At 35.2% G+C, this 27876-nt stretch overlaps 2 protein-coding genes across 2 annotated transcripts; both read left to right on the top strand.

Moving 5' to 3' along the window:
* Positions 1-1147: 1147 nt before the first annotated feature.
* alg14 (ALG14 UDP-N-acetylglucosaminyltransferase subunit) lies at positions 1148-12214 on the top strand. Its single transcript, XM_042752087.1, has 4 exons — positions 1148-1488; positions 2105-2256; positions 2551-2673; positions 11604-12214. The coding sequence occupies exons 1-4, from the start codon at positions 1335-1337 to the stop codon at positions 11832-11834; spliced, it is 660 nt and encodes a 219-aa protein (XP_042608021.1). The 5' UTR covers positions 1148-1334; the 3' UTR covers positions 11835-12214.
* Positions 12215-15689: 3475 nt separating this feature from the next.
* cnn3a (calponin 3, acidic a) lies at positions 15690-27083 on the top strand. Its single transcript, XM_042751718.1, has 7 exons — positions 15690-15940; positions 24104-24225; positions 24659-24725; positions 25041-25178; positions 25375-25491; positions 25828-25974; positions 26064-27083. The coding sequence occupies exons 1-7, from the start codon at positions 15884-15886 to the stop codon at positions 26403-26405; spliced, it is 990 nt and encodes a 329-aa protein (XP_042607652.1). The 5' UTR covers positions 15690-15883; the 3' UTR covers positions 26406-27083.
* The last annotated feature ends 793 nt before the right edge of the window (positions 27084-27876 follow it).

Below are 27876 nucleotides of genomic sequence, written 5' to 3'. Positions count from 1 at the left end.
GACAAACCATTTAAACTTGAAGAAACTGAAAAATGGGAGATCTTAACATCTTGAAAGCAGCTGTTGAACACTATGTCAGATGTTCACTGACAGTGTTCTCTTTATAAACGCAGTCCCAGCTGCGGGTGGTCTGAGTGTGAGCTGATGTGAAAGGGTTTTGTGTCTCATCTGATTACAATAATGTAGCCCTAAAGAGCCATTACTATTACATAATATAAACTCATTATGACAAACCCATCAAGAAATGTTGTAGTCAGAGATGGCAGAATAGGCCGCTAACTCAGCTGGAAGCAATCAGACAAATATTTACAACAAATCAGCTTGTGACACTGAGTCTAAATCATATTTAATGTCTGTCTGCCAGTTTACAAGACACTCAAGTGGGCAAGTCAAGCGTACAAGTGCAGCACTTCCACCGGATCACCACAGACAAAACAACTGAGGACTATTTCCATGAGACAACAAACACGAGAATTTCCCATAGAGCAGAAGAGAACTTTAAATAAATGCATTCATCGGAAAGATTCCAAGCAGTATGTTGTTTATATTTGGTTCTGAATTCAGGAAATGCCGTTCAAATTCACATCGTGGGATATCAGTTTGTTTAGTCGCATGAATTCTAGGCGTCATAATTATAGCCTAGGCCTACTAGACGTCATCTTCGTGAACAAATGGTTTTAAAGCTAAAGTGTTAATTAATATTATTAAAATGTGGATATGGATAGGGGAAACCCTTTTTGAGTGAAAAGTCTAATTGCACAAATTTGTTTAGTTCGAGCCAATTAGTTATTATGCACTGGGTTAAATGTAAACATTTTATTAGTTATATTAATTTAAATTTCAATTATGTAGATTGGTAACTTTTTGTGTGTTTCATAACTGTTAACTGTTTAAATTTTACTCAAAAAACAAAACAAAAAACGATTAAAGCTCTATTGTGACAACATGCCCCACTAATGGAGTGTGCTGAAAATAAACTGTATTTCTATAAGGCAATAACATTTAAGTGATTAATAAAATTATACATATAATAAGTGATAATCTAAATAATAATCACGGCCTGATTAGGTTGCTTCACTTTTAAAAAGCTACCAGTAGATGTCGCTGTTTCTAAACTCCTGAGTAAAAGTGTGATATAAAGTGTGTCCTTTATGACTTCCCGTAGCGGCTGTACGTGTAATGATCATTGCATTCTCAAAAATACAGCACTTCTTCCAGGTTTAGTTTACAGTAGTTTATATTATAAATGTGCGTTCGTTTTTGACAGGCATGAGCCTGCTAACATTTTGAGACCCGGTTGTTAAGATCGCTGATGTAGTGTGGTTTGGTAACTGATGGCAGTGCTGTATGTTGTGAGTGGACTCATTCTCACTGCTGTAGTGTTATTAACAGTGTTCATTTCACGATTATTTGGGATTTTGCGACATGGATCTGAACATAAACCAGGACAGAAGGGCTCTGTGTCACTCCTGGTGGTGGCAGGATCAGGTAAGAATCAATCAATCATTTCTTTTCTTTTTTTCAAATTATTGAATGTAAAACAAACCATAATGTGATTATATGTTGTGTTTTACATTCATTCATTAATTTATAATAATTTATCATTTAATCATATAATAATTTAAACCACTTATATATACATATTTGATTGATTTGTTTTAATTGATTATTCATTTAAAATATATTCTTGTTTTTTTTTATAATCATCATTTAAACTACTTATATATATATATATATATATATATATATAAAAAATATATGTAAAAAAATATATATATATATATATATATATATATATATATATATATATATATATATAGATATATTTATTTCATTTTTTTATTTATTGATCATTTAAAATTCTTGTTTTTATATTCTTTTTTCATTGTTGTTTAGTCTTGACTTGATTTAGCTTAATGCTTTGATAAAAGGTTAATTAAAAAATGTATATCTATTTTATTTTCCAACTAGGAATTTTTAAATTAATAGTCATTAAAATAATATTAAATAAATTCATTATAATTTAACTATTGCTAGTAGGTGTTAGTAATAATAATAATAATAATAGTTATTATTATAAATGTATCTTTTCTGTTTCACCTAGGAGGACACACGACAGAAATCATCCATCTGATGGGGAGTTTATCTCAGTCTTATAACCCTCGACACTATGTGATCGCAGACACTGATAAAATGAGCGAAGAGAAGATCCGAACATTTGAAGCAGAGCGGGAGAAAAGCGGTTTACCCTCGCAGGTTGATATTTATTTGTACACCACTAAGGGATTTATTCACCCAAAAATGACCATTCTGTTCTCATCCCAAACCCATATGATTTCCTTCCTTCTGTGAAACTAAATGTGGGAAACTTTGGTTTGTGTTGTGTCATACTCTGACCAGCAGATGGCAGCAGATCCTCTGTTTCTTTCAAGACTGTGGCTTTGAACTGATAGATGAATAGACGTCTACTCAGTCATATACCTTCATTCAATCAGGTGTACTGTATAATGTCCTCACTATGTTATGTTTTCTTGTCTTTTCTGATCACAGTTCACCATTCTCCGGATTCCTCGCAGTCGGGAGGTGCGTCAGTCCTGGAGTTCCTCCGTTTTGAGTTCCCTCAGCGCTCTGATGTCTTCCGTCCCGCTGGTGTTTAGGCTTCAGCCGGATATGGTGGGTTCTCTCTCCTCTCGTTCATCCCACCATCATATCCTATTAAGTATTAATTTCCTCTCTTCTGCAGGACGTTTGTGTAACGCCCCCCAGAAATAGCACATTCATGACATATTTATGAGATTATGGGCAGCCCAGCTGTGTTTTGAGTATGATAAAAGCATTTTATTGAAATTTAAATGGACATTTAAATATGCAGTATGCAAACATACTTGGATGTGATGAATGTTAGTTTGCGTTATTGAATTCGAAAATTTTAAGTATTGTAATCGAGTGTCATTTATTTTTCTAGCACTTTAATACAGTGTGCAATTCAATACAATGAAGACAGTAGTGTTATTATTTAGCTCAATTATTTTAGTTTCAGTTTAGTTCAGTAGCTGTCATATAAATTATGAAACAAGTTAAATTTAGCTCTAGGCAGATCTACAGTACAATAGTGCAATTATTCGGCTCAGGTAACATGTACATGTATTATATTGTATTATTTATGTGCTATATTGTTAAACTTTTTCAATGCACTATTAAAGTAAATCTCTGTAGCCACATCAGTCGTTCAGATTAACACTGTGGCGTCTTTTGCCCAGTCCATAACCTTGAGAATGCAAACATCCTGTGCACTGTTTTGGAAAACATAGCTTTTTATAAATATCTCCACCCTCTATTATTTATAGTTCAGATCATCTGCAAAATCCAGTCCAAATTCTGTAGTTTTCCTTAAGGTTCACCCCAAAAAAATACAGTTATAGTGTTTGTGTTTTTAAGTCAGCTTACACATTATTTTCTAGTTTCTATAGTAACTGTGGGTGGAAAATCTTTGGAATGGATTTAAATATGGTGGAAAGTGTTTAATGCAAACTTATTGGTAGCTGAAAACATTACCAGATTAGCCAAAAATGTCTGCATGAAATGTGAACAGACTCTGTTTACAGTACGTTCGTATTGCGTGTTTCTGGTTTTTGAGGATGATCCATCAGTGCATGTTATGCCAAGGAAGCCAAATGTTTGTTTTTGTAATGTTTCATTCTTTTGAATTAACTCCTTTTTCCACTGATGTCACCAAGCCCTCATTTATCAACTGCTCACATTCAACCGTGTTACACAGAGACCACTTAGACTCCTGTTAGATCAAATCAAATCCTGCCCTACCTTATGGTCATTCAATTTCATGTTGACTTTAAAAAGGGGTTTGGTAATGATAGGCATTTGAAGTCTGCAGGCACAGGCACAGATTCTGTGCAGGCTTGATTGTTAAGTGCACGAGAGAATGTTATGCTGAAATTGACACATTCAGTGACGTGCAAAATGCTGGTTAAACTGCGCTGAAATCCCTAACCAAGCTATTAAAGGGATATTTCACCCAAAAATGAAAATTCGGTCATCATTGCCTCATCCTCATGTCATTGAAAACCTATAATGGTGAAATCAATGTGATCCCACATTTGTTTTTTGACCACTTAATATTGGTAATATTCAATGAGGTCTCCATGAGGTCCCCATATCTCTAGGACTGATTGATTTAGGGCCTTGATGCAGATTCAAAAAGAAATGTTAATTTTGCGATATCTTAAATACTTCTTGAGTAACAGGTACACAAAGTTTAAAAAAAAGAAAATGAATGCACTCAGACAGGTATGTTCAGCGTAGTTGTTTTGATCAAAGGAAATGAGATACATTTCTAGTTTCGATATTATTTGTTCTACAGACATTCCTCTTTAAAAGAAAATAAGTATAATTTTTATGCAAAGTGACTCATATTTGGTTTTTGACCAATGTATATGTGTACAATTTAACAATTTATTCTTGGAGCCATATTGAAAGTCCAGTATCTCTGGAACTGAACTATACAGGGCCTTAAAAATGAAGATGCCAAAAGGAAAGTGTGTTAAGGCCCAATATCTAAAAGGGCATAAAAATATCTTTAATACTTCTTGAGTTATAGGCATGCAAACTTGCTGCTCTTTCTCCATTTTTGAATGGTCACCATTGGCACACAATGCAACAAAGATGGCTGAAGTCAACAGATTTTTCTAACACACCTACCAATCTCTGTGTAAAAATAACATAATGATACTGTCTTCCTTCTGAAGTCATTTTAACCCCCCTGTAATTTGGCTCTGAATCTCAGGTGAAAATTGTCATTTAATAGTGGATTTCTCAGTAAATATACATCAATGACATTTCATATTTTGTCTTTCATCACTATACATGTTTATCTGTCTTAAGAACAAAATATTAGCCATATCAAAAATTTGAGCTGGGGAGCTCTGGTCGAGTTGACACGCAGTGACCCATTTTACTTTTTTGTGGTTAATTTTTTCTTCAATTAACATTTATTTCAAGTATCGAAAATGTTTTTGGACCCCATTGACTTTCAAAATAACTTCTTTTGAAAGTCATACAGGTTTAGTAAATGCTGACAGAATGGTCATTTTGTGTGACACCAAAGCAGTAGTTGTTGTGCATGTCACACAGCAGCACTGGGAATGTTTAAGCAGGTGATGAAGATGTTTTTTCCTTCAGCAGATGATAAGACTATCACATTACTGCTGGAAGACTATCTACTGTAAAAACAAACACTAGTCCTGCTGTTTCTCTGCTTGTCTTCAGCAAGAAACGGAGAGGAGAGAGTTGCTGGGAAAACTCTCAAAGATAGATAAAGAAGCGAGGTAGGGGGTTGATTTAGTGAAAGAGAGAGGGATGGGCAGCCTTTAAGCCCTTTTTCAGGAATGGTCTGTAATCCAGGGCCTCTTCTCTCTCCTCCTCCTCCTGTGGTTGTGTAATGAAGGGTTGTGAGCGGTGCAGCCGAGGGGTCTTGTTCTCAGGATGTGGCGAGACCTGACTGGCTCCTCGGCCCAGCTGCTTGACTCCTCTCCCCCTGGGGGCGGAGCCAAGCAGCATCGGGTTTCTGCGTTGCCGTGGCGACCGGCTGAGAGGAGGCGGAGCATGACTAAGCTGCCGGCGCTGCAGTACTCGAGCAGTAGAGCTCAAAGGTCAGAATAAACCAGTCTAATCTCTCACGGGCGACCACGCTATAGTATTCTCTTAATCTCTAATTAAAGGCATCTGTCCTCATGCTGACGCCATTTCCAGTCAGCCGAGTTTATTTAATGGGAAAGATTTGTACAAACTTGTATCTGTAGTCACGTTAGTTTCATGGTAAAAGAGTTTAGATCAACTTACTTCATCTCAGAGAGAAATGTCATATTTTACCCTGAAATCAAAAGAAAAACAAGAAATATTTAAAAAAAATATTTATTTAAATTCAATTGTATATAAATTTGTATTAATGTATATTTACTGTTTTATTATAAAATTTTATATATTGTGTGTATTGTGTTTATATTGTATGTGTTTGGTGTGTGTGTGTGCATGTATGTATACTATTATATATTTTATGTATAAATATATATTTACATACAATTTTAGTACTTCAATTTAAGGCCACATTTTCATTTAAGTTTTAATCTAATATTTATATTTTATTTAAATTCAGCTTATATCAATTATCAAAAATATTTTTTTATAGTTTTACTTTGTTAGCACTGATTCATTCTTTACTTTTAGCTCATTTCTCATTATTAATTATATACTATATAATCACTATTTCTGGACACAGTTATTATTATCAACAATCATTTTAATTTAAATAATAATTCTAAAAAAAAAAATTTTTTATATATATCTATAAATGCAATATCTGCCAAGTGCCACAATATCTGCCTATATATATATATATATATATATATATATATATATATTTTTTTTTTTTTTTTTTTTTTTTTTTTTTTTGCTCTATGTGTTTGTGTGTGTGTGTGTGCGTGTGTGTGTGAGAGAGATTCACCTGCACATATATATTTTTAATATATATAAAGTATGTTTAAAATATTTTCTGCTTAAGTTTTGTTGTTTATTTGGAATGTGAAATTACAATATAAGTACCAGGTGGCCTTTGATCCGGCATTGCACTCTGACAGCATGATTTCTTTTTTAGTCCAGCAGACAATGTCTAAGATCTTCTTTCAGGGGTCCGGCACCCCTATTGTGTCTGCACGGTGAGGGATCGTCCTTCAGCATGACTCAAATGTCAGCTGTTTGTTTTAACCAAACTTGAGCATGTCAGTGAGAACTGGGGCCCGTTCGTCCACATACCAGAGTGCAGTGGGGGAAATGGGGGGTCAGGTCTGAAATCCGGAGGTGAAGAGGAGGTGGATTCAGTCCTCTTTTAGCCATAAAAGGAAATAAGTGCGTCACGGGTCCTCATGAGCTCCAGATGTGTCAGCACAAGCCAAATGTCTCGGCCTCGTTCCGCATGCCGCGAGGAACTGTTAATAGTGAACACTACTGTTCACTATTTACAGCTAATGTTAATACGTCAGTCTAGACTCAAGTGCGCACATCTGTGTGACTTTAATAAATATTTGCTTTTGTTTGTTTACTTGTCAGATTTGGCATGATGTGGCAAAAATCGGAATTAGTTTAAAACGTAATATAGTTGCATAATACCTACAGCTTGTTTTTACTCAGACTGAAATCTAAAAAACAGTTTATCAAGATCGTTTTAATAATTTATTTTAAATTACCAATAAAACTGACAACACTGGTAATTTATATACTAAGCCTCTTTGCCTCAAATTATACATAAAAATTATAATTTTTTAGGTTTGAGCAAAAATTATCTATCTATCTATCTATCTATCTATCTATCTATCTATCTATCTATCTATCTATCTATCTATCTATCTATCTATCTATCTATTTCAGGTTTACACTTGAATTGGTGCTTAATTTGTTTTGAAATATCTTGATAAAACTAACTATTCTGCACAGAAATCCACCTTATGCAACCAGATTGTCCAAGAAAAAAACTAACTATTCTGCACAGAAATCCACCTTATGCAACCAGATTGTCCAAGAAATGCATTCAGTTTCTTAAGTGATTCCAGTTGTGACGCAAATCCCAAAATGAGAAAGAATACGGGAAAACAATTTGAAGAATCTGTGTTCCATAGATTTTGTTAAAAGGGGAGGAGGTTTGTGCGATTAACAATAACAAATAACGGGGTCTGGACGTTGTGCGGTGCACATCCCCTCACATTCCACACAGACTCCTCACTGAGCCTGAGTTTTTTTTTTGTTTGACTGCATCTCCATCCATATGTTTCATCTTAGCCTTATTTGGAAATGCAGCGGACGGAGCTCTGTATGTTTTATTTATTTAATATTCATCCATATGTTTATGATAATTAGTGATGGATAGAGCATAAAACAAGATCTGCATGCTAGAATATGTCAGGATATGCATATAGAGAAATAATGTTCATAAACAAGCAGTTAGTGTGTAGTCCTAATCACAAATCTAATGTCACATAATATAATATAAGCAATAATGTACAAAAGGGCATGCTAGATTGTTAAAGAACTCAATACAGTCTATTCAAATTACAACTTCTTTCTTTAAACAATTAAAAATAACTACAAAAAATGAATTGGAAATAAAACACAAATAAACATATATACCTGTATGTATTTATTTGTTATTTAACAATCAAATAATCAAATCTAAAATATATAATGTAATATATAATTTTTTTTTAATTTAAATTTAATTTGTATACATTTTTTCACAAATGCATAATATGTACTTACTTATGCATATCCCCAAATTTACATCAGTGCATAATCATAATCGCACATTCCAATATACAAACTATTAAAAAAAGGATATAATAGGATGCTTCCATTCTTGCAGTAATACAGACCTGTAAAATAATGATCCTCTATGGGCGTTTATGTTGTGTTACTACTCTTAAGATACGGTATAGATGGCCTTTTACTTAGTTACTGTTTAATAAACTCAGAATGAACTCGTCTTTCATTTATAGCCATGTCACCTGCAGTCTGGTCTGTGCTGACTCATCTGAAGCCTGAGAAGGGAAGTAACAAAACCTGGTAACCGTTTAATCTCACCTGGAGTTACTTTGTATGATGTGGAGTAATAAAGTGGTTACCTCATTTATAATTACTTCTCAACACTTGTGCACGTCCTCACCTGTCTCTGCAGCTGTGATATGAACATGTCTCACAGAGGAACAATGACTCCATAAGGCCTTTGATTTAGGAAAATGTTTCAGCATTAGTGTATAATCCCCACTGGCTTTAGATAAGCAGCAGTTTGCATGCACTGGCCATCAACAGATATTGATGAGATTTTCACTTTCCTTGTATAACTCCGAGCTGAGCGCTGTGTTTATATGGGGCAGTAGAAGGGGTCGGAATAGTGCTTCTGGTTGTTGACATGATTGAAAGTCACTTCATGGCTCTCAATGTTGGCCAGGCTCTTTTATTTTATTACCACATTTTTTATTTATTTTATATGGTATTATTTTTTTCGTTAATACCACAATGTATCAATATTAGATTTTGATCTTCGGAAGGGTGCTATATATTAAGATTTAAATCAGTGATGCAAAGAAAAAAAAACAAACATAAAATTAAACTTTTTACAACATTTTATTTTGCTTGTACAATTTAAAGACAAATATAATATACATTTTCCAAAAGGAATAGTTCACCCAAAAAAGTATAACAAATTTTACACCTTGAGATTTAGAAAGATGCATTGTATTTTATTTATTTATTTCAAAATTGCATCAATATATTTTAGACTTTAGGTTATATTTTATAGACCTAATAATTTTTTTTATAAAGATCTTGATATACTTCAATTTTAGATCTTAGGCTTTGAAAAGGTAGTATGAAATCAGTTATTATGAAAAAAGCTATTTTTCAGTATGCCATTTGAAAATTATTATAAAACCTTGTCTGTTAGCTTCTTTCCTTTTTTTTACACTGACTTTAGGATAATTAATTTTTTTTTTAAATGGATTGCACTTTTGATACAGCTATTGCTATGTTTGCAATGATATACTGTTCACAATTTTTTTATTAGAAGTCAAGAAGTCAAGGTTGGTGGAGCAGTATTTAGCTGTTGTGTTTTAGTTTTTCCACACGATTACTAATGCCAAGTGTTGCTTTCGAGAAAATGCAGAAGAGGCTAAAAAGAGAGCGCCTCATATCCAGCTTTCAGTATCAGCCTTTCTTCTCCTTAACACACAAAAAGAGAGAGACTTGAGAAAAACAAGCAGTTTTCTTTGATGCGCATTCAGCGCCCCGCTGATCCGACAGCCCCGAAATGGTGTTTTTCTGACACTTGATTTATGTCGTGTTGAAGTTTCACATAATGGCCATTTAAATTTGCACCACTCTGATGACAGACTCAAATAGCGCTCTGACAGCTTGGCCTGTGCCCATAGCAAACGCACGCCAATCTCTGTACACAATCCAGCAGCCCTTCAGAGCTGAAGTCAGCGTCTCTCTGTTGGGTGACAGTGATCTCATTCCCCGAAGTGAACTCGCAGGTGTGTGTGAAATGTAAATACAGGCCGAGACGGATGGCCCACCTGGTGGTCCGTCCCTGCCCATCCCCATCGCTCATCTGCCTCCAGGTGCAGGATGGGAAATGGAGTGTTTTAGACTGCTTGGAAACTGGCAGAAAAACTCAATCCGAGCAGCGGTGGACCTTGAAGCAGACAGAAATGAATTGAAGCGTTTGCGGGTGGAAACGTCCCTCACCTCTGATCTTCACATTTGGGTCGTTGTCTTCGGTTCCTGCCGCGTATCGGTTTCGGCTCTGAGCAGACAGAGGCTGGATTTTTCCAGTGTTAATGTGTCTGAGCAGTCAGTGTAAGATGATTTCTCCAGACCCCATGGCTCGTCTCCACCGAAGTCTAACCGCCTTCCTGTGCCGCTCGCTGTCTCCAGTTTTGAACCAGAAAGCTCATATTTCTCCAACTCAGAGGACTCTGTACTTTATGCTGGCGTCTTTCTGATGTTGTGTCTTAGCCTATTTAAGTCAAATCAGTTCATTTTTAATTTGTATAGCACTTTTCACTGTCCAAAAGCAGCTTTACGGAAAATCGTCAATTTCACAAATTGTTTCGCCAAGTGTGTGTCATCAAGTTTACCTCATGTGGTTGTCTCAGAGAGTGAACTTATTTAAAGATAACATGCTGCATGTTGACTAATCATGGATTTGTAATTAAAATACTATTCTATTCCCTTAATAATTCCAGTTAAATTAGCTCATAATTAAAATAAAATTATATAATAAAGTAATAATGAGATTAGTTTAAAATAAGAAAAATTACTTCATTTTTTATTCTTAAAATCAGAATTTTAATTTGTTTACTCTTAAAATCTTTATGGATTTTGAAGCCATTTTTGTAAGAAGTGTTTTATGCTCACCAAGGCTTATCAAAAATGCTGTAAACTTTTTAATTTTGTAAAATATTATTACAGTTATTATAATAATTTCAAATAACTTTTTCTATTTGAGTATATTGTAAAATATAATTTATTCCCGTGATGCAAAGCTGTATTTTCACCATCATTACTCCAGTCTTCAGTGTCACATGATCCTTCAAAAATCATTCTAATGTACTGATTAACTGCTTTAACATTATTATTATTATCAGTAACTATCATCATTCTTATATCAATTTTGAAAACAGTTGTGCAGCTTAATATTTTTGTGGAAAACATAATACATTTTTTTCTGTCAATTTAATGCATGCTTTCTGAATACAAGTATTAATTTCTTTCAAACTTATGGTTGAGTAATGATCATAAGTATTTATTACAGTATTACTTTTTTTGTGGAGGGGGGGTTAAAGTAAGGTTCAATTTGTTAACATTAGTTAATGCATTAGGTATTAACAATATTTTTTACAGCATTAAAATTGTAAATATATGAATTAACATTAGTCAGTGTATTATGAAAAAACATGAATTAATAATTGCTTTCAAAAAACAAAATGTGTTTTTATCCATGCATTTTATATATATTTGCGTGTTTGTTTGTGTTTCAGGTGCTGTGTAACGGTCCAGGAACGTGTGTCCCACTGTGTGCCGCTGGGCTGCTCCTGGGCATCCTGGGCCTAAAAAGAGTCTTGATCGTCTATGTGGAGAGCATCTGTCGTGTGGAGACGCTGTCTCTATCCGGAAAGATCCTCTACTACTTTTCTGACTACTTTTTTGTGCAGTGGGCACCACTGAAAGACAAATACCCAAAGGCCATCTACTTAGGGAGACTAGTGTGATCCCTTTCTGTAGACTTTTTCACTTTTGTATTGAGAATTTCATTACATGTTGATACTGTTCTTCACATTTGATTCATTCATATGCAGTTACTGATGTGCTGAATACACAACTATGACAACTATCTCTGAGATTTTTTTTTTTTTTTTAAGCCAAACAATCTTGATAGGCTGATGAGATGTTTTGCCTTTTACGCCTTTGAAAAGTCAACAAAACTAAACCGAGAGAAGTTTTTACACATGCAGATGCTTCTAGTCACATTCATAGTTTCAGTGTTTTTTTCATGCACCACTTCATGGAAAACAATATTTGGCTTTTGATCACAGGTTTGTCCATTTCAAGGTTATACTGTCATTCTGATAAATGGAAGACTTGTTTTAAATCTAGATTGTGATGCCTCATTCTTAGTGTGAATGCATTTTTCTTCATTGTCCTCCTGTGCTGGTATGTGGTTCTAGAAGAAATGGTGTGAAAAATAGACTAAACAGATGGAAAAGCTACAATTCTCAACTGTAGTTTTTATTTTATGTGTCTGTAATATCCTGTTCTTCTTGTTTTTAGAGATGAGACGGCACTCTAATTCCTGCAGCATGAGGTAGAGTATAACCTGCTGGTTTCTTTTGTCTCGCATAACAAGTTCATACAGGTAACTTAGTCATAAAGTTCTGTGACTGTGATGTTTCTGAACAGCTGCAAATAGATGATCCCATCAGACATGTCTGAAAAGTATGTGATGTCATGTGAAATTCGGTTATAATGAGCATAAATGGTAACCGTAGCATTGCAGAAATAAAAATCCCATTCATTTTATCTACAGTGAAATAGATTTTTAAAGAAATAATGCCAATTTGCTGAAAATTTACTTGCCCTCAGGCCTTCCAAGATGTAGATGAGTTTGTTTCTTCATTGGAATAGATTCGGAGAAATTTAGCATTACATCACCACCAGTGGATCCTCTGCAGTGAATGGGTTCAGTCAGAATGAGAGTCCAAACAGCTGAGAAAAACATCACAGTAATCCACACCACTCCAGTCCATCAGTTAACATCTTGTAAAGCCAAAAGTTGACCATTTATGGAACTTTTTGGGAGGAGGTAAAGACCAAAGACCAACAGCAAGAGTAATTCAGCATAAGCGTTATTATCTTTAGTCATAACAGACTCTTATCAGGAAACACCTCACTGTTTCATCTCTCACTGGCTGATACCATCACCAATATCATCAATATCTCTATTAGTTGACCTTGCAGAATTTCAATTCAATTTCATTCTTATATTCCATGTTGGATTCAGTTTTTAGTTGACAAAAGGCCTTCAGCTTCTGATAAAGCAGGTCATGTTGTCAGATAAATCACACAACATTCTGGCATTTGGTTTGTACCTATGTTATTAGAAATATCCACGAAACGAAATCAACCTTAGAGAAAATGTCTTCCTTGTTGACACTGCACAGGTTGAGTGACAGTGAGAGATACTGATCTTCTCAGACAAACCACCTCCATGATAGTTGTTTTTCCTCGTGTTGTTTTCACTTCAACCTTTCAGACAAAAATAACCCTGACATTATAGCTCCACCCAGTACATCAAGCTCAAAGCATCAACTGGTCATTTAAAGCTACTTGACAATACAGAAAATGGCAACACAGAAATTGGATGCATACACTTGGCCTGTGGTGTGAGTTTTTTGATAGACATGGTTTGATTTCTGTTGATAAATTGTGGTTACTGGCATTTTACCATACCATAGTTAGTATTACCGCAGTAAGGGAGGTGTCTTTATTTGCTTTTCTATTTTTTATTATGAAATCTGGAAAGCACTTTTTATTAGCTTCATTTTTTTTTTAATTGCCCTGCATGCTATATGTGACCCTTGACCACAAAAGCAGTCATAAGTCACATGGTTATATTTGTAGCAATAGCCAACAACACATTGATGGGTCATAGTTATTGATTTTTCTTTTATGCAAAAAATCATTAGGATATTAAGTAAAGATCATGTTCCATGAAGATATTTTATAAATATCAAAACTTAATTTTTGATTAGTAATATGCATTGCTAAGGACTTAATTTGGACAACTTTAACCCTAAAAAGGGCAAACCCAAAAAGAGACATCAGAAAATTTATTTAATGCTATTTTTCATCTTATTGGGACCCAAATAATACAATTTCATGTTTTTTTTTTTTTTTTTTTCGAACTTGACACTTAAATTTAATTTTAATGTTTGTATCCCCCAGGATACATTGCTCCTTTGGGGGTATAAATTCATTGGAAACAGAACTTGTTTATCAATGCTTGCTACATGGTTGTAATTCCTGAACACTTTTGAGTACAGACCTAATGTTGGTTACTTTTTAAAGAAGACACATAGCAGATTATTGCTGAAGTGAAAGCATTTAAAAAAAGAAAGTATAAAAAAGTTTGTTTACAGTAAAGATAATGTAGTATTATAATTATTTGTATTTTATATAAAATAAATATTTCATAAAGCCACATGTCTAACTGATTTATGTTCCAAATTTGAAGTTGATATCACAAAAACTGTGGTTCCTGCAAGATTTTGTTTGAACAATATGCCAAAAACAACCACTGGGTGACACCCAAATTCTGTCTGTCTGTCTGTCTGTCTGTCTGTCTGTCTGTCTGTCTGTCTGTCTGTCTGTCTGTCTGTCTGTCTGTCTGTCTGTCTGTCTGTCTGTCTGTCTGTCTGTCTGTCTGTCTGTATGTATGTATGTATGTATGTATGTAATCTTTTGAATTTTAATAATTCATTTTTCTGTCACAATCAATCTGTCACCAAATATGGAATCTTGACTGTCAGACCTTTCCAACGATATGTGTTTTGTCAAGATTACAAAAAGAATTGATTTTCTAAAACACTAGCCACAGTCACACAGTCTGTATGTATGTTTTATGTCTTGATCTATACCCCTATACCCTGAGATACAAACATTTAGAGACCGATTACAAAAAAATAAGCATTTAATTAATACAATTTCAATGTAAACCTAAAAATCTAATGCTGAACAGCAGCTTTTTAAAAAGGTAAGTCCCCTCCAACGTGTGTAAATATGTAAACTAGACCAACTTTTATCAGAGGATGAGTATTTCCCACTACAGGAGGCCGTGCAGGATTAAATGCTTTCTGTGTGTGAGCTAAGCAAAGAATGGATTTTCTCAATATTTAGATTTTTTTGCACCCTCAGATTCCAGATTTTCAAATAGTTGTATCTCAGCCAAATAATGTCCTATCCTAACAAACCATACATCGGTGGAAAGCTTATTTATCCATGTATAAATCTCAATTTAAAAAAATTGACCCTTATGACTGGTTTCGTGGTCCAGGGTCACATATAAATAAACTAGTAGTAACTAAGTGGGTTAATGTTAGTTCGGGCCATTAATAACATTAGCAAATATTATTAAATTATTTAATGTTTAACAAATCATTAATGCACACTCAGAATAAAAAAAAAAAAAAAAAAAATCAGATAATTGTTAATATATAGAATTTAGTTTTGTTTTAATATATTATGTGTATGTACCGCATTCATATCTGTTAAGCAATGATGTTTGTCAATTGACTTAAGTTAACCGTGAAATGTTTATCCTGTTTTTGCTGTTATCAAACTAGCAAAAAGTCGAAGAATACAAAGAAATTGTTATTACACCATATAACTAGAGTTAAGCCACAGCTTTCCAGTAAAGTGAAACTCGATCAATAGTTTTGCCAGGTGATCTATTACTTTCGCCAGTGGCGCTCAGTAGAGCCAGAGAAACAATAGGCTGTTTAATATGCAGAATCGATGCTTCTGATTGGCTCTAGCCTCGCATCAGTCATGTAACTCCACCCCAAATTCTCGATAGAGGATAGAAGTTTTTGCGCGAGTCGCTGTTGTGGAAAGAAACTCACTGAGCGCGGATTATTAATGCACGCGGAGCTCCGAATCTTCTGTAAGTTACTGTGATTTTACTGCAGCTTTAGGACTTTACTTCACTCACTCCCTGTTGGTCAGTACAGTGATTTTAAGAAAAAACGCAAAAAAGTAAATCATGACGCAGTTTAACAAGGGACCAGCCTACGGATTATCTGCGGAGGTGAAAAACAAGGTAAACTGAACTTTACTTCTTTGTTTTAAATATTCTTATGTTTATAAATTTTTAGTATGTATGGTTTAGATAATAAGTTTTGGTATGCATTATAGAAACAGATAGATCTGAATATTACTGTGCTTTTAAAAAGTAGGCTAGCCTAGTTTTATTTTGCATTATTGGCTACTAGTGTTAGTTTGGCATGTATATGATTTAGTTTAAATGTAGGCCTATCTTTATTTTATTTTTTTTTAATCTGTTTTACCTGTATGTTATTATGTAAGACTTTCAAACTGTAATATTTACACGAGACAGTTATAATTGGAGGTTGAATCCAAGTGAATTTGAATTAAAAAGCACATTGATTCTAAAAATAATCTAATAATAAAAACAAAATATGAAAGTAAGTGATGATTTAGATTGTCTTTTGTTTAGTATTGATTTGATTAAATGGAAAATTACTCTAGCTGCAAGTTAGAATCCCCAGAAAAGTTTCTGAGTTCATATGATTGTGTGTGTCAGAGTAATCATGTGAACATTTAAAAACAAAAAAAAACAAAACAAAAAAAAAAACAAGGGGAATTTTTCCTCAAATTGATCTTTGATTGTCCAGAGTTTAGAGAGGACCCGGTTAGAGATAATCTCCATGTTTTTTTGTTTTTATTTTTTAATATGACTGTCATATAAGCTATAAAACGTATTACTTATGGAATAAATATGTTAAGTTAAAAGAATATACTTATAAGGAGCAGGAGGGTCATTATGAAGCATGCCTAATCTTTAATATCTTAGTAGTGATAAGTATTAGTGATTAGTAAATCATTCCTCAAAATGATCAGACAGGATGTTGCATACAATAACATACATAAAGCCAATGTATCAACTTAAAGAAAGACCTCCCACACACATACAAATGTCTTAAACATGACATCATCAGAGATATTTTTGATTCAAGGAACAGTTTTTCACGCCTGAACAATCCTGGTAGGTTTCTGTGTCTTTCATCTAACCCCTTCGGAAGTAAGAATTTCATCTTGGAATTTTAAGCATTCCTAAAATGTGACGACAGTGCCGGAACAGCTGTGATGTGTATAATCCTGCTTCATTCAGAAGAGTTCAACTACTGGCTTTGATCTGTCAAGGGTGTATCGCAATAATCATGCAGCCTGTTTAGCTCAGTGAATGAATGTTACTTTTTTAGCCAGATGCTTTTCAATAAATATTTCACCCTGAAATGTAAATGATGTGATTTATTTACTCATGTTGTTTCAAACCCGTGTGACTTTTAGTAACACAAAGGGAGAAATACTGGTTGCTCATTGCAGTTGCAAAGAAAATTGAGCATTCAAGCTTTAAAAAGGATGTAAAACACCAGTTGTTATTCTCTGATCATTTTCTCCCCCAGTGAGCTGTAAACTGATCATTAAGTTAGTGATTTGAATAAAATTTGGTTCATTAGACTTGTTTTGATAAACTGGATGAACTGATTCGTCTCATAAGAATGATTCATTCATGAATCACTATGTCTCTCATGAACTATGAATCATGCTTTTATGATGCTTTCTTGCTTTGTTTTGGAGCTTGACATTCTCATGCACTTTCATGTGATTGAAAATGTTTTCAGTAATTATTTCAAGTTCAAATTAGCTTTTTTTCCATAGCAGAAAAAACATCATACAGGTTTCTAAAGAGATGCGTCACGAGTATGACATAATAAGAATTTTTTGGAGTTCTTTAAGCTTTTACAATGAAAAGCATGTGGCTAAAAATACAATATTGATCTTGACTATTTGCTTGTGGAAAGTAGTTCTAGGGACTTGTTCCATTACACCATTTCCTCTCTTTATCCATGATTTATTTTCCATTTTACCCGGCTGGACACTGAAAGGCTGCGGGAAAAGTGTTTGCTTTTTTGCATGCTTACAGTTTGAGGTCAGTAAGATTACTGAAGATTTTTCTTATGCTCATCAAGAATGTATTTATTTGATCCAAACTACAGTAAAAACAGCAATACGTAAAATATTCAAAATTAAACTGACTTTTGTATACATTTTAAAATCTACTTTTTCCTGATGGCAAAACTGAATTTTCATCAGTGTCACATGATCATTGCTTAATATTTATTTTAGTGCTGGGCAACAATTAATTGCATCCAAAATAAAAGTTTTTGTTTATATATGTGTGTGTACTGTGTATATTTATTATGCATATATAAAGACTCGCATATGCAGTATATATTAAAAAAGTATAAAAAGTACATGTATAAATTCATATTTATATTTTATATATATATATATAATCATTTTTCTTAAATATATATATATGCTTGTGTATTTATATATACATAATAAATATACACAGTACAATGCACACAAACTTTTATTTTGGATGTGATAATGCACTAATTTATGGAAAACTTGAAACTTTTTCCAGGATTCTTTAATGAACTGAAACTTCGAAAGAACAACATTTATTTGAAAGAGAAATCTTGTAGTTTGTGCATATGTCTTTTGTCTTATATAAATAGAAAATATAGTGGCTCATAAATTTTTTATATTGTGCATGGATATTAATGACTGGATAAATAATAAAATTTTATAAGCAAAAATAATATGCTGTTCATACAAGAAATACCTACTTTTCAATCAGTTTTAACCTACTGGAATGTTCTTAACTGTATTCGTTTCAGACCTTTTATAGGTCATGTGCTTTCAGAGGACTTGTTTGTCTCGTTCCTTGAGTTTCATCAGCACTCTTGCTCTGCTGAAAGCCGAGAGCTGTTTTCTGCCTTTGGAAATGTGGGAAGTCAAAGCTCTTACAGTGAGATTTAGAAACATCAGTACATCGGCCTGTAAATATCAAGAAATCTCCTTGTCAAATAGAATTATTCCTTAAAATAAAACTCACAAATGACATAATGGGAAAGGGTCTTTTCCCAATCAAATTAACGACTCTCTCTGGTTATGTAACAGCAGACACAAAGGGTCGTTCATTACGGGCTTGGTGCCAAAGCATCATCCTCTGCTCATGTCCAGCACAGTGAAGATATTGTTCAGGCTGGTTTATTTTTACACATGGAAGAGATGTCAATTAGCAACCTATTTTTATCATGACCATTCGTGTTGCATTATATTAATCATATCAGTTGTTTTTGCCGTGTTGTTTTCCCCAGACAGACGGACAACCATTCCTCGATGAGAGCTTTTGCAAGCCATTGAGGATTTGGTAGCTCTGTTTAGTAGTTAAATTCTTTCTCTTGTATGTTGCTTCCACAAATTTTCCATTGTCAGAAATTTGAATATGGAGTTACATATGCAGGAATTCCCCCTGAAATGGTTGGATATGGTTTTACAGACACCTCGGTTCTCTCAGGCTTGGGAAAAGCGTTTTCAGACTGTAATAAATTCATATTATTCTTGGCTCTCACGCTCATCTCATTCTGCATCTATCTTAGCGTGCATGTCTGTGTTGCAGTCTTGGAAATACGCCAGTACTGGGCCCACAGCATGTCCTGGGACAGGAAAGGGTCAGAACAAGGAGGTCACGGTGGTTCTTGGGGGACAACCTGACCAGGGTAACCTTAGGGCTTTGATCCGTCGCTCTCTAATGCCACATTCCATGTTGATCCTCGACGTAAAAACACTTTTACTGCCATACTGTGACTGCTGATGGGCAGATGGCCCAGTGAGGGGCCGTTACATTCCCTGCAATGTGCTGATCAGCAATATTTTCCAGGTTTGGTTAAGGCTCTGTGAAGTGTGGCCATTGTTGTTAACCCCGTGTTGCCATTTTAGGAGGAACAGGAAAGCATATTTTCCTGAGGCTTTTGTTTTGGGTCTATTGTTCAGCAGGATTTTATAACAGTGTAAACACAGACCAGGCTTATTTAAACACTTATTTAAAAAGATTATCAATGTTTATTGAAGGTTTGAAAGCCTTTTATCCAAAAGTTGCCCGTGAACTGAATTTTTTGCACTCCTATGCATTTATAAGCTTTGTGGAAAAAATGTGTCATTCTGTCATTGTCATTTTGTGTGGTGATTAAGTCAACAATCATCATCATTATTATTTTTTTTTTATAGTTAGGTGGAAAACCTTAGTGACTAATCAGAACTCCCTAGCTATTACCTAGCAACCACCTAACAATGCTGAAAAATTGGGGTTCCAAAAGTTACGCGCATTTTCTTCACAAAATCAAGTTTGAATGGACTTAGACACCTAGCAACCAATCTGAACACCATAGCGAGCACCTAGCAACCAATCAAAACACCCTAACAATCCCCTAGCAATGCCCTAGAATTTAATTTTAAATAAAATGTTAAAAACAAAGTTAGGATGGGCATTTTTTGACTAAAGCAAGTAAGTAGCCACCTAGCAACCACTCAGAACACCCTAGCAACGCCCTAGCGATCACCTAGAATTGTGGTTCTGAATATTACACACATTTTTTAATAAATTGTAAAAAAAAAAAATGTAGGGAGGATGGGCTTGTTTGAATGAAGCTAGTAAGTAGCCAACTAGTAGCCACTCAGAATGCCCTAGCAACCAATCAGAACACCCTAGAATCACATTGCAATCACTAGAACAACCTAGCTTTTATCTAGCAATGTCATAGCAATGTGATTGCTAATATTACACACACTTTCGAAATGTAAACATCTGGTTACTGTTTTTCAGGACAAATGTCTGTCAGTTTGTGACTTAAACAGTTCCTTTTCAGATCTGCAAATCTTTCCTCATTGTATCTGGGGTATTTCCAGAGCACATGGTAAAATTTTTCTTAAAACTGGCTGGACTAGTTGCTTGCATGCGATTAAACAGGCACGCTTGATTTCAGCACAGTACTCAATATTAGTCACAGAACATTCAGTCAGAACATTTGTTCATTTAACAAGTTTGTTTTTGTCAAGTTAGCTATAATGATGCCACAGTTAGTTATGCACACTTCTGAATAATTCATTCTTTTACTAATAGAGAAGTGATGCTTAGTTTTTAAACAAAAGAGATTTTTTTTTTTTTGGAGGAGTGTAGATTTGTTTGCATGTTACTAAACTTTGTGTTTCTGTGTTTGTACGTATGTGTTTTTTAGCCTAATCCCAAGGTGAAAAGGTCACCCCTCCCCTCCTGTGTTGTCACCACTGTTGACATCGATCTCTCAGGGACTGTTTGTCGAATTGATTGCGTCGCGTTGCGAGTCCTTTCACTCCCTGACCTTTTAGTCCGATGTTTGCTCGCCTTTTGTGCTGTCATCAGTAAGCTTTCAGAATTATGAGTGGGGGAGGAGAGCTAGAGGTCGGTCTCTAGCGGGATCGGCCCACAACCTTCCAGAATGTTCTTCTTCTCCAAATGCCTCTAACATCTCCATCAAGGGTCACTTTTCCACATTTTCTCTCTTTTTTTCTACCACTGGCTGGTTTCCCAGTGGACTGGAAGGAAAGACAAGACAGACACATGGTTCTCCAATCTTTGCTGAGTTTCTCCGTGGAGTTCTTCTGTTCTTTCCCCTTCTTTTGTCAGTCTTGATTTTTTCCGATTTGTGTCTAATATAAATCACCCCAGTCAATGGCTCATTATATCAGAGATATAACCTTCTTTGTCTCCCACTATGTCTGAAATGATCCAGTGCTCTTTTGAACAATTTGGAACATGCCAAAAGTCATGCAGTTCTTCAAAGATGAGAGACTGTGTACGGTTTAGCTTTTTGTCTGTCATTATAGGAGAAAAGTCATCTCGGCTGACCTCAAATTGCACAAAGGACTGCCACACACCCCGCATGCCATTTTTTTCCAAGTGGTCTCACATTCTGACTGCTGGGCTGCAGTGTGGGAGGATGTCTGATTGATCTCCAGCTTGCAGAGAGACCTTCTATGGAAGTTTATAGGGCCCCCGAGCTATATCTTCAAATCCCTTAGGAGGAATAAAAATAGGCACAAATGAGACAATTGTATAAAGTATATGGATATCATAGCTCAGATAATATGTTGGTAATAGATTTGCCAAAATACCAAAGGGATTTTAGTATGATCTCAGTACAGATTGAGACATCTTTCCTATATACTGTGATTATAAATTAATATTGTATTCATATATCATAGCATTTAAATGGTATTTCAAAGAACGCTTTTTATCCAGAGGACAATGGAAGCAATCAAAATCAACAAAAGAGCAATGATATGCAAGTGCTATAACAAGTCTCAGATAGCTTAATGCAGTACACATAGCAAGGTTATTATTTTTTTAAATATATAATAAATAAAAAGAAAACAGATAGAATAGAAAGTGATTTGAATATTATTATATTATATTATATTATGAATACCATAGTATTTTCATACCCTAAGGAGCTATTTTTACTTAATTTGAACATTAAAAATGACTTGTTGATATTATTGTTATTTTGTTGAATAATAATTGGGTTCAGTAAGATTTTTTGAAAGAAATTAATACTTTTATTTAGCAAGGATGCATTAAATTGACCAAAAGTGACAGAAAAGACATCAGTTCTTTTGAACTCTTTAAATAACAATCAAAACAAATTAAAATAAATTTAACTATTTCTGAAACATCCAAAAATTATGAAAACAATAAAAATTTAATAAAAATAATATAAATATAATTTAATGATTTCTGAAGCATCGTGTGACTCTGAAGACTGTAAACATTAAGTAATGATTGTGAAAATTGCCATCATAGGAATAAATAACATGTTAAAATATATTAACACAGAAAACAAGTACAGAATTTTATTATATGTGATATTTCACAGTATTACTGTTTTACTAATTGTTCAAATAATGCAGCCTTAGTGTGCTTAAGAAATGTACCGACCCCAAACTTTTGTTACCTGATAAAATATTTTTCACAGTGACTCCAAAACATGGAATGATCATGGTACAAGACCAAAAAACTGTGAATGCTAATATTTCCCTCCACTTCTGAGAAGAAAAATCAGGTATTGCAATTAACCTAGAAACTGAAACATAAGCTAAACTAGAGGACTCTAAATATCTCTGTGAAAACTCGAAGGGTTAGGACTGTGTTTGTGCTGTAAATAAGGTTTGAGATAGCAGACAGAAGGCCATGAGGAAATCTGTTATCATGTTTTGGTGGGAAAGAGAGACATTTTCTGTCCTGAACACCTAATGCTGATAATATCTTATCCACCCTTTTTTTCTTAGGTCTTTTTGTCCCTTTTTCTCATGATCTGTATGATAGTCGCATTTAGTTTCGTCTTTGTACAGTCTGACCCTGAATGCTAAACTGGAATTTTTTTCCTGGAACTTGTATTATTAGCTACTTTAAATAGGTTTAAACTTGCTGTGTTTAAATTGAATTATTTAATATCCCATAAAAAAATATGTAAACTATTTTTGAAGGGTTAAACTTGAAGCTAAAGTAAATAGCACTCATGAAGAAGAAAACAGAAAGTCTGTATTAATGAGAAGTGCTCTGTGAGGCACGTTTGACTTTTACTATTACTCATACTTGATTTTAGAGATTTGAATAATCTAACTCTAACTTACTTATCTAGGATTTACTTCATCACCTACTGCACAATAAACAGACTTAACATTGACTGAAGGAGCAAATGAAACCATCTCACATTTCGTTCAGGCATTTTGTAAAGATCTGCTGTTAGTCATATTTGTCCGCTCTGAGCACATTATTCAATGTCAGCTGGTCAACAGTGCTATTTACAGTCAGAAAAGTCCTGAGAAAGAGCTAAACGGCCAGAATAGATTCACACTGTGACTCTTTGTGGGAATTTTATGCACAATCGCACGTCGGTGTTGCATCACATGCTTTGAACGCCATTCTTTTCACAAAGGAGAAAGTCAAACAAAGCCAAAAAAGAGTTTTTATAGGCAATCCGATTTAATTAGGCTGCATTTGATGATTTTCCATTAGCTCTAATGCAACTTTTAAATGTCAAACAGGCCTTTTAAATTTTTCAAACTGTTGTTTTGGTGTGTTTTTTAGTTAAACACGTTCTTTGTGAGGATCAGCAAAGTGTATATTGACATTACAATAGTTTAGATAAGCATGTATGCTGACACATTACAGTAGAATATAAAGGAAGATTGTACAGGACACATATCTATGATCCTGCAGAGCCGGTTTGACTCATAAATGACTGATGTGTGTTGGCTGAATCACTGATTGGGTTATTTCTTCTCACAGATCGCACAGAAATACGACCTACAGAAGGAGGAGGAGCTTCGTTTCTGGATTGAGGAGGTGACCGGAATGCCGATTGGAGACAACTTTCAGAAAGGGCTCAAGGATGGCGTCATTCTTTGCGAGTGAGTTGGTAAACCTAAACATAACTTGGCCATGTGGCCAAGGTTTCCCTGCTGAAAACAAAAACAGTTTTAACCAGCCTAAGCTAGTCTGCTGGCCTTAGAATTTTAGGATTTGGGAACATTGGGAACATTTCAGTTGGTCAGACTGGAAGACCACTTGTCTGACCAGCTAAACACTATTTGTGGCACTATTAAAGCTTGTTTGAGCATCTTGGCCAGACATAATAACACTGGCTCATCCAATGGTATACTGTACATTTGGGCCGAGATTATCTGTTTGGGTGACCAGTATGAAAACAATCATTATTTTGGCAATTCCATTGGGTGATGCTAGTAGAATCAAAATTACTTACTTTACACCTTTATTGTGCCCATAGAAGATGCTTGCAAAAAGAAATGAATTGAAATAATTCATTGTTTTTATTCTTTTCAGATTGATAAACAAGCTTCAGCCTGGATCGATAAAGAAAATAAACCACTCACAGTTAAACTGGCATAAGGTAAATATCTCAGAGGCTCCTACGGTCTTTGTTTTCATCCAGATTAGCCCGTTTGAGAAGAAGCACTTTCCTTTCAAAGTGACTTACAATACAACATACAAAATCACATTGTTGGCAAATACTAGGACAGGCAGAAGCTGCTAACAACTGCAGATGCATCTTTAGTATATAAAAACTCTAATATGCTGTAAGAATAAATGGACCCATTCAAGCACTCTTTGACTCATCAACCAAAACTAACTCTTTTATCTGAAAATGAGGTAACCAATGATGTTATGGAGAAACATACCCTTACTGTTGCCATTGTACCCTCAGCTAGAGAACCTTGGGAATTTCATCAAAGCCATTCTAGCCTACGGGCTGAAGCCCAATGACATCTTTGAAGCCAATGACCTCTTTGAAAATGGGAACTTGACGCAAGTCCAGACCACACTTCTCGCTCTGGCCAGTATGGTACGTCTGCAAGTGCTTCAGTTCTGCTCAACCTGAGTCTTACATTGAATATTTTGTAAAGGTCTTATTGATAAAAAGTAAAAAGTGATTTAAAGAAATATTAAAAATAAAGGATTCCCTGTGTAAATAGGTTTCATTAAAAAAAAATAAAAAAACATATTATTGACAGCCTAAATGTTTATTTCTTTTTCAACAGGCAAAGACCAAAGGCATGGAAACGAACTTTGACATTGGTGTGAAATATGCAGACAAGCAGCAGAGACAGTTTGATGAAGAGAAGATGAAGGCTGGCCAGTGTGTCATCGGACTTCAGGTTATAGACATAATTCCTGGAACTTCTTGAATGTTTCTGCAGTAATGAGTTTAAAGGAAGCCTAATCAATGAAATTGGTCATACAGCTGATCCTTTTACCAGAATGGTACTCAAGGATCATTCATTGTCAGGTTTGAACCTACCTGTACAACTTTTCGGTTAAAAGTCCAGATTAAAAACAGCAACTCAACCAATATCAGTGCAGACATGCTTCTGGGAAGGGTTTTTACAGATAAAGGTTGATTGCAGGACCAGATCGATTGGAGAAAATTCAAGGTAGATCATCTCCAGGGGTGTTTTAACCCACTTTTGAAGTGTTTCTGACTTTTGTTTCAGATGGGAACCAACAAATGCGCGAGCCAGGCTGGTATGACCGCCTACGGGACCAGGAGACACCTTTACGACCCCAAGACACAGACAGAGAAACCTTATGACCAGACCACCATCAGTCTGCAAATGGGCACCAACAAGGGAGCTAGCCAGGTATACCAAAACACAGACATGTGTCAACAGTACAGTATATCAAACTAAAATGATCAAAAATGACACATTTACCATCTTTCTGTCTTCAGGCTGGCATGTCTGCCCCAGGAACTAGGAGGGACATCTATGACCAGAAGGCAGCTCTGCAACCAGTGGACAACTCCACCATCTCATTGCAAATGGGAACCAATAAGGTAGCCTCTCAGAAGGGCATGAGCGTGTACGGCTTGGGACGACAAGTTTACGACCCCAAGTATTGCGCCACCCCTACAGAGCCCATGATTCATGCCAACGGCAGCCAAGGTACCGGGACGAATGGCTCAGAAATCAGTGATAGTGACTATCAGGCAGAATATCAAGAGGAAGAGTACCAGGGCGAATACCACGACGAGTACAGAGGGCACTACAACGACCAGGGCATCGACTACTAGAGAACGCTGCTGCGCTGTTAGTCAAAGCAGTATTAACATGATGTATATCAACAGAGCAAGTCTTTTGCTATGCCTTTTGCTTCTCACAGTTACCCCTTCCCTTCCAGCGCATGTGTTTGGGTAAACAATCGTGAGTGGTGATATCTAAAATCGGCCATCTTAACAATGGTGAAATTGATCTTTTATAGTTTCTTTTATAAAGTGTTTTTTATGAAGTACGGAGAACTGTAAAGAGAATTTTCTAGTTTTGCAGTACGATTCTTTGTTTTACACCCTACGCCTTGTGTTTTGAGTTTATTTTGACCTTGCATCTCCAAGCGAAATGTTAACGCTAGTTTTAAAGCTCACCCGCAATTGAAATCCCGCTCTGCTCCAACTGCTATGGACTGAAAGCCTTCCTGAAGACATTCCTTCCTAAGTCATTCCATTTGAAGTCATTCCGTTTAGAATTCCAAATGCCTGGTATTGTTACAAGCTTACAAATGTTAGCGTTTTAAAGATTAGCTGACTGGACGACCAAAAAAATCCGATATTGCTTAGTTTTTTTGTGCCATAATAATGTAAAATCTTTCCCATTGTATTTATTGTCCTGCTTTTCATTATAAATCCTCTGTCATATGGTTCTTTTATGAATAAATTCTAAATTCGTATAAATAAAGTATTGAATGTCTACTATTATTTTGACCGTTATTGCTTTTAAATTTAAATATAGCTGCTCGGTTATCTATAAATTCTAACTGATTTCAGTTTTATTAGGATTGAATAACACATTTTCTCCTTTTTCCTTGTTGTCAGGCTGGTTCTCTGCTGTTGTCCTGGTTAGGTGTGGTTTCGGCAATGGCTCTGATTTTGTTATTTGGTTTTTAGCTCTTGTATCTTTTATGAGGGTGAATTGAAGTGGCACAGAGCCTCAGAAGTGCGCTGACTCTGCCCAAGTATCACAGCGCAGCCATAAATCTTGTGTTTTTGAGGCTACCCTCAGAGGCGTTTGGAAGCTGCTCCTTGTGTCGATAGCCCAGAGTTTCTGGAAACAGTTATATAACCACAAAAAGCAGCGAAAACCAGAATCTAAAGTAGAGCAAGTCAGTGTTCGTGCACCAGTTCATAAAACGACTGCATTTTGTGCATATGTATATGTATGGGTTTTAAATGAGTTACTGAAAAGCACTTGTTTGTGCCCTGGGAAATGAAAAAAATCATGCTCTGCATCTTTTCATCTTAAACCTTCAATTAATCAATGAAATGAACTTGATGACTTTACAGTTCAGCTGACGTCCATGGAGGGATTTGGAACGAGTTGCACACCACTGAATTGAATTACGCTAACCATGCCGTGACCTTTCTGCATTCTTATTGGCCGCAGTGTCAACCAAAACGCGATGGAATGGTAAAAGTGTGATGGGGCTTGTGATGGAACATTCCAGACGTATTGGACCAGTTTGAGTTGGGTTGAGGCTGCAGACTTGAATCG

The sequence above is a fragment of the Cyprinus carpio genome, chromosome B24 (genome assembly GCF_018340385.1).
Source record: "Cyprinus carpio isolate SPL01 chromosome B24, ASM1834038v1, whole genome shotgun sequence".
Taxonomy (NCBI): Eukaryota; Metazoa; Chordata; class Actinopteri; order Cypriniformes; family Cyprinidae; genus Cyprinus; species Cyprinus carpio.
The sequence above is the reverse complement of the archived record's forward strand: the minus strand, read 5'-3'. Positions and strand labels throughout refer to the sequence as shown.

Excerpts from the sequence above, each read along its gene's own strand:
- alg14 (XM_042752087.1), top strand. The coding sequence starts at position 1,335 with ATGGCAGTGCTGTATGTTGTGAGTGGACTCATTCTCACTGCTGTAGTG. Across the intron at positions 1,489-2,104 it reads CCTGGTGGTGGCAGGATCAG|GAGGACACACGACAGAAATC; the intron begins GTAAGAATCAAT and ends TGTTTCACCTAG. Across the intron at positions 2,674-11,603 it reads TTAGGCTTCAGCCGGATATG|GTGCTGTGTAACGGTCCAGG; the intron begins GTGGGTTCTCTC and ends TTTGTGTTTCAG.
- cnn3a (XM_042751718.1), top strand. The coding sequence starts at position 15,884 with ATGACGCAGTTTAACAAGGGACCAGCCTACGGATTATCTGCGGAGGTG. Across the intron at positions 15,941-24,103 it reads CTGCGGAGGTGAAAAACAAG|ATCGCACAGAAATACGACCT; the intron begins GTAAACTGAACT and ends TTCTTCTCACAG. Across the intron at positions 24,726-25,040 it reads CACAGTTAAACTGGCATAAG|CTAGAGAACCTTGGGAATTT; the intron begins GTAAATATCTCA and ends TTGTACCCTCAG.